At 49.0% G+C, this 7,353-nt stretch overlaps 1 protein-coding gene across 1 annotated transcript; it reads left to right on the top strand.

Moving 5' to 3' along the window:
* LOC104911787 (integrin beta-5-like) lies at positions 1 to 6,454 on the top strand. The gene is made up of 5 exons (XM_010713880.3): positions 1 to 266; positions 794 to 894; positions 4,274 to 4,390; positions 5,211 to 5,377; positions 5,847 to 6,454. The coding sequence occupies exons 1-5, from the start codon at positions 16 to 18 to the stop codon at positions 5,940 to 5,942; spliced, it is 732 nt and encodes a 243-aa protein (XP_010712182.1). The 5' UTR covers positions 1 to 15; the 3' UTR covers positions 5,943 to 6,454.
* The last annotated feature ends 899 nt before the right edge of the window (positions 6,455 to 7,353 follow it).

Here is a 7,353-nt window from a genome sequence, read left to right as displayed (position 1 = left end):
CTCTGGTCGTCGCTGATGCCCTTCTCACTGCTCTGTCCCCTAGGCCATGGAGAGTGTCACTGTGGGGAGTGCAAGTGCCACACAGGCTACATTGGGGACAACTGCAACTGTTCCACCGAGACCGCCGGCTGTGTCTCCAGCGATGGGCAGATGTGCAGCGGCCGCGGCAACTGCATCTGTGGGAGGTGCCAGTGCACCGAGCCTGGAGCGTTTGGAGAGACCTGCGAGAAGTGTCCCACCTGCCCAGGGGTCTGCAGCACCAAAAGGTACGCATGGGGCTTCAGGAGGGACTTCCCGATGAGGGGAGAGGGATTCTTTGGTTCCTGGGAGGTTCCTGCCCACCCAGGTAGAGAAGGTCCTAGCATCATGGCCAGCTGGGTTCGTACTGTCACCTCTCCTCTGACAGTGTTGCAGGCACTGAGTATATGCACAGAGCAACAAGTGTTGCTGTCCGTGTTCTCGTGGCCCCTTTCATTTTAGTGCTGCTCTGCTCTGTAGGCTGGCAGCCCAGATTTGCTGAGCTGAACATTTCTGGGCTCAAGTAGCTGTGAGATGTGTGATTGCAGAGGTGGAGGTGTCCTGGCCACGCTTCTGCCTTGATCTTAGACAGGAGGGATTTTGCAGTAACTGATATGCAGCTTCCTACATCCAAAGGGCAAACAGTCTCCAGACCTACAGCTATTTGCTTCTTCACTGAATCCACCTCTGAAACAAATCCATCCTTGTAATAAAAATGGTTGACTCGGAAGCTTCTCTTTCTGTACTCATTCTTTCTCTCTGTGTCTTTCTGAAGGGACTGCATTGAATGCAAGCTGTTTAACTCAGGAAGACTGGATAACCAAACCTGCCAAAAGCACTGCAAGGATGAGCTCATCACCACTGTGGATGTTCTCAGTAAGTACACAGCTGAATCATTGAATCATTAAGGTTGAAAAAAAAACACAAAGGTGATCTAGTCCAACTATCACAACTGTCAAATCATCCTTACCATGCACATTAACTATGTCCCCAAGTACCACATCTCCATGGTTCTTGAATACCTTCAGGGACACCTCCATCATCTCCCTGAGCAGCCTGTGCCACTGCATCACCACTCTTTTGGAGAAGAAATTTTTTGTAATTTCCAACCCAAACCTCCCTTCATGCAATATTAGGCCATTACCTCTCATCCTATCACTATTACTTGGGAGAAGAGGCCGACTCCTGGCATGGCATAGCCTCCTTTCTGAGAGTTGTAGAGACCCTCCTCTTCTTCAACCTGAACAATCCCATTCCCTCAGCCACTCCCCTTAAGACTGATGCTCCAGGCCCAGCAAACAGTACCCAGTAACCAGCTGCTCTCAGCAAGACCAACGCATATCAGTAAGGAAAGCCTCAGGTTTCTAAATGGTACTTAGAAAGCATAATGTATGACCCTTTATGTAGGTTGTAACTTGTATTGCTTTGAGTGTTCGTGTTAGCAACTCAATTGCTGTTGTGTTTGTATTTCTGGATTAGCTATAGTCTCAATGTTAAGCAAAACATCCTTGAATTTAAATAGCATCTTAAAATCTGGATTCAAGCAGCCGTACATAATGTTTCCTCATTGCCTTTTGGAAGGAAGCAGGTTAATTTCATGTAATGAAGTCATTTAGAAAAAAATTTGAAAGAAATAATGAGTTGTATGAATTGGGCAGACTGATTGTTGTAGACCTGAGATGCTAATTGCTGTAAGGTTAGCCATTAGTACATCCCTCTGGGCATGCATTTGCTACCTGCAGCTGTGACTCTGCTTTTCTGAGCTCACAGCTACATGAAGTCTGCCCAGGCCTGTCCAAAAGATTTGCTTCTTCACCACACCTGAGCAGGTCCAGAGCTGGTGTGTGTAAGGCCGCTGTGGCCAATGCAAAAGAGCAGGATAAAATCAGGAGACAGGAGAGATTAGATGAGCTGTGAGAGAGTGTAAAAGGACAAAATGTCTCCCAAAAAAGGCATTCTATAATCTCCCTGAGAATTCATCTAGGAAGAAGTATCCCCTGTCCTGCTCCTGGTGTCCTCTTCTGAAGGTCATTCCACACCACGTCCCTCAGCAGATACCTTTCTCCCTTCTTTTCAAGCTTCACTCTGGCAGTCCCTAGTTGCTCTTTTACAGGATAAAGGAGAGCCAAACAATGAAAGCTTAAGTCTCAGTCCTGACTTTGACCTTGTCAACAGCCCTTGGAGTTGGGGCAGAGAGGCCAGTGCTTCTGGAGCAAGCAGGGATACATGGCCATCCATGTCTGACATTTCTTGCTTCTCTTCCATAGTTTGTAGGGTATACAAGTGCTCTACCTTGCTCATCCTTTCTCTCAATTAACAACCAGCATGCTTTCCTACCTTCTCCTTTGTGAGGCTTGCTCTTGCTCTCCCCATCCTCACTGCAGCTTGCTGGGGAGTGAACCTGTCCCAGTGCACTGTGAAAGGTTACAAGACCATCTTAAATGCTTCTGAGCCACATGAAGCTCCTTTCTGATGCCTGGCTGCCCCATGTTTCTAAGGAGCCAGCACATACAGGAGATTAAATCTTAACTCTTCTGCCTGCCTATTGCATAACTCCAGAGCTAGCTTTTGTGCTGGCTGCGCCCTGGGAGGTGAGACTGGGCTGTGTTGGCCAATCCCCTGCTGCTTTCAGAGGAAAACAGCCAAATCTCTGTTTTAAGATGTGTTGAGGAATTATGCTTATTCTACTGTTGTGCTGCCGCAGTCTGATCCTGGGTGGTGCTGAGATTTGAGAGCTCAGAACTTGGAAATCTGGGCTGCAAAATATTCCTAGAGAAAGTGCACAGGGACTCACAGGCAGACCGAGCCAAATCCTCATCCTCAAGTGTTTCTGTGATGCAGCACGTGTTAGAAATCCCCGCTGAAAGGCTGAATGCTGGTATTCATCACTGGCAGAAAGAAGACACAGGTTTGCATGTCACAGCAGTGGAGCAATGAGCACTGCTGGGATGTCCCAGGTGCCTTTTGGCTATGGGCTTGAGCCACAGAACCATGGAACCATTTAGTCAGAAGACCCTTAGGAGCAGCAAATCCAACTACCAACTAACTCTACAAGTCCATGACTAAAATATGTCCCTAAGCACCACATCCACACTGCTCTTAAATATCACCAGGGATGGCAACTCTACCACTTCCCTGAGCGGCCTGTTCCAACACTGTGACACCTAGTAAAGGCCAACAAGAGTCGTCTTTAATTGCTCTATCTTTTAGCAGAATATTGGTGCAAGGCTGGGGCTGGAAGCATTAGGGCCTGAAGGAGCCAAGTTATCTGCTTGATAGCATATAGGGGCATTAGTCAAGAAACTCACAAGTGTTATCTGTATCAACCTAATTGACCTAATTAATCTCCAGCCCTGCCTTTGGTGCCACAGGTGCAGGTACAGTGGTTGTTTATGTCCTGAGGAACATAAGGGAGAAAGATAGGAAAGATAAACTGAATGGAGAAAGGGCTGGGATAGCAGTGGTCATTATTGCCATCATTTCTCAGTGTGACAGTCAGACACAGATGCTAGTGACAAGCAGAGTATTTTCCAGGTGCCAGAACCTCAGCCGTGTCTTCAAGACCAATAGGCCAAAGTGGCCCAGATGCCTTTCTTGAAAATGCTATCCCATAAAGGCAAGAAGGGCTCTGCAGGGCTGCCTGCCATGGCTGGAGGTGCTGCCCTGCAGGGGACGTTTCCTGGGGCAGTGCAGGAAGGGCTGAAGGCACACATCTGTGGGAATTAATTTATCTCCTTTCTTGCAGCCACCCCACCTCCACTTTCACGCGAAGCAAGATCAAAGTGTGCTGATGATTTCCAGGAACAGTTTTTGTTCCCTATGTTCCTCCATTCCTAGGGTGCTCACCTTGCTAATTCCCCGTTTTGCTCAGGCCATTTCCGTGTTCCACCAGCCACTCTCAGACAGAGTGCCTTGCAGCAGGACCAGGGGCAGCTGCAAAGCAAAGGTACCACGGTGGAGGCTTTTAGGCTTTTCCTAATGCTTTGCATTCTCCCTTCCCCCACATGATGCTGTTTCAGCTCTCCCCGCCGCTGGGGCTGGGCCGTAATGTGCACCATATGTAGGACAGGAAGCCCCTCGTATGGGAAGGAATGCACAGTCCCCAGCATGACACGGCTCCTGAATAGCCGGGGCTGGCTCTGATACTGGGCCTCTGGGTGGAAACGAGCCTCTCCGAAGCACCTGGCTGAGAATGAAGGTGCTTTGACGTATAGGGTGTGCTGTGCAAGTCACCAAGTTGCCCTTATTATTTCAGAAACGGATGACCCCAACGCAATCCTGTGTGCCTACCCTGTGAACAACTGCGTCATGAAGTTCACCTACTCGGAGCTTGCCAATGGGAAGTCCAACCTCACCGTCCTCAAGGAGCCAGGTTGTGCCTCCTTCATTTTCCTTGCTGACAGAATGAGAGGTGACAAGGCTGCACACAGGTGCAAAAGAACTGAGCTGATTGAACAGGGCTGAAACACAGAGCCAGGTGCTTCCAGCGTGGTTAATGAAAGGCTTCTAAGAGTGCGATGTGCACCTGAGCTGCCAGCATTACTAGCAGGTGGTTCAAGAGCTTTCTGCCAGATCAGGTTGCTGAAATTAAACATAGCCTGCTCAGGAAGCAGCAAGTATGCCATGCCCTGGTTTGGAGACAGAGCTACAGGGAGGAGAAACATGAGTTGGGAAAACCAGTGCTACTGCTCTGAAGTGAGGCTGCTAGGCATACCCCCACAAGTCCTGTGGATTTCTGCTTTTCCACTAACCAGTTCTGTTCCCAGCAGCACAGTGCCTGTGTCACAGCCCCCCCGGAACAGCTGTTTGCTGCATATTGCTTTCATCCCATGCAGAGCATGTTTCTCAGAGGAAACCCCATGTGGCATTGCAGGAAGAGCTGGCAAACACCCAGTGGGAGCTTATCATGCTTTGCTTGGGTCCTCTTGAGGACACAGGCCAGAATGGGAAGTCCCAAGGGAGGCACGTTTTATTTCATTGAGGTTGCAGCTTGCACTTAATTGAAAGACCAGTTGATTAAATTAAGCCAGTTAAGATCCCTTCCTTTATGGAGAGGACTACTGTTCTTTTTTTTTAATTCAGTCCTTGCTGCCAGTGCTAACCCCAAAGCCACTTGCTCAGCTGCGCTCCTGTCACCCTGATCTGGGATGCACCTGCCCCAGAGCTGATTTCCTTCTCCCCCTCCTTTCCAGAATGCAGCTCAGCCCCCAGTGCCGTGACCATTGTGCTGGCTGTCATTGGCAGCGTGGTGCTGATTGGCACCATCCTGCTGGGACTCTGGAAGCTGCTTGTCACCATTCACGACAGGAGGGAGTTTGACCGATTCCAGAGCGAACGCACCCGGGCGAGATATGAAATGGTGAGCACTGGGAGGCTGGGGGTGGGCCCTTGGTATTGCAGCAAACAACTGCAGTGATGGAAAACAGAGAAATGAATGTGTGTGCTGTGCTCTTGGGAACATCAGGTGGACAGGTCTATGAGAAGCATTCTGGGAAGGCTTCCTGGCCATGGGGTTGCTCAGCATTTCAGGGCATCAGATGGGACGTTGGGTAGGATCTGTCAAAGCCAAATGCATAGTTACGTGTAGAGCAGAAAGGGGAGGATGGAAGAGGCTGTCTAGAGAAGCTGTGCATGTCCCACACCCAGAGGTGCTCTGGGTTGGATGAGGCTTGGAGCAAATTGGTCTACTGGGAGGTGATCCTACCCATGGAACCAGATTTTGAGATCCCTTCACAACCAACCATTATATGACTCTGTGAGATTACACATAGCTTTGCCATGACACAGATTTTGTTCCTTACCTTTGTACTTTGTTCATTTTTCCAAAGGCATCCAATCCTCTCTACCGAAAGCCCATTTCTACGCATAATGTAGAGTTCACATTCAACAAGCTCAACAAATCTTACAACGGTACAGTTGACTGATCAGGTCTCAGCACGTGGGACCGCTGTGGACAATTGCTTGACTGTATTTGCTGCTTCTCGACTTGAAGATGGGATCTTCTTCAGGGAAGAAAATACTTTACAACAGGACTGGTCGATGACACGAGCCTGTTATTTGCACAGTAAGGAGAAAAGCAGCATGTGTGCTGTCTGATTTGGGACATGCCGATGCCATGGCAGGCTCACCAGTTGTGCTCATGGATTCTGAGCCCTGTGACTCCACAGCCCAGGTTTCTGGATCTATGAAACCTGCCAACGAAGAGAACCAAGTGCCACATTGCAGCTTTAGACATATCCCATCCCACTAGAAAGGGTGAGTAGGCCAAAATCAGGGGAAGTCATGGCATTGCAGGTTGGGAGGGGGGAATTAGCTTAAAAAGAGGAGGGTGTTGGAAGCATTTGTGTAAGAAATTAGGATACAAGAGTTCTGCAGTCTTTAGAATTTTTTTTTATATAAAAACAAAATAAAACTATTGTGCATATATGATGCTAAAGTGGAGTTTGTTGAGCTTAATGAGCCCCACACCAACAGATGGACTGACCTAAGATGCACGCTGCTGCCAGCACAGCATGTGCTGCCTTCTTTCTTTATCAGCAGTGTCTTATCAGCCCAAGCACTGCAGCCAGGAGCCACGGTGACGCTGCACAAGGTATGTTGACTTAATGCTGTGGTGTTGACTGAGGGCGGTGACTGCCAGAAGCAGTTCACGTTTGTTTGGTGTTGTTAAACAGCAGGGAGGCTGGGGGAAGCCCCAGGGACATGGGAGTTTGGTCAGAGGAAATGTTAAGCAGCAAGCACCACTCCTGGGGCTTCACAAGCAGGCATGCAGTCTGTAGGGTGGCAGCTGCCAGCACAGCGTGCCAGCCTCACAACAGCCTTTGAGGGCTGCACAGCTGAGGCTTTAACACAGAATAGAGCTGGAAGGTCCAGATAGGTTGCTGGTTGAATCTAGTGTTGTTTCCCCTCCCTGAACTGTTCCCCCGCCCCATGTTTTCCTCTGGAGCTGAGGTTTAAGTTACCCCAGATGACAGCTGCAGCATTAAACCCTCCCCAAGCTCTGCCCTGGGACTGCAGCAGAAGGCCAGAGAGAAGCCAGAGCTACTGCTTTGCTTTTTTTTTTTTCCCTTGTCTCTTCACCCTGAACAGACCATGCAATAGTCAGCTGAAGGAAGCTTGCCAGGGAAAAGCAAAAACAAATGGTGCTCGTTGTTTTGACTTGCTTTTCTCATTGGAAAACAGCCATGAACCCATCCTTCCGGATTTTTTTTTATGTATTTGTTTTTGCCTCTATAAACAGCAGCTCCTACTTGCTCTGTACAAACAGCTCTCCTTCGAAAAGCTTATGGGCCCCCTCCTCCTGCCAGCAGCACTACAGGAACACAACAAACCCCA

The sequence above is a fragment of the Meleagris gallopavo genome, chromosome 7, assembly GCF_000146605.3.
Source record: "Meleagris gallopavo isolate NT-WF06-2002-E0010 breed Aviagen turkey brand Nicholas breeding stock chromosome 7, Turkey_5.1, whole genome shotgun sequence".
Taxonomy (NCBI): Eukaryota; Metazoa; Chordata; class Aves; order Galliformes; family Phasianidae; genus Meleagris; species Meleagris gallopavo.
The sequence above is the reverse complement of the archived record's forward strand: the minus strand, read 5'-3'. Positions and strand labels throughout refer to the sequence as shown.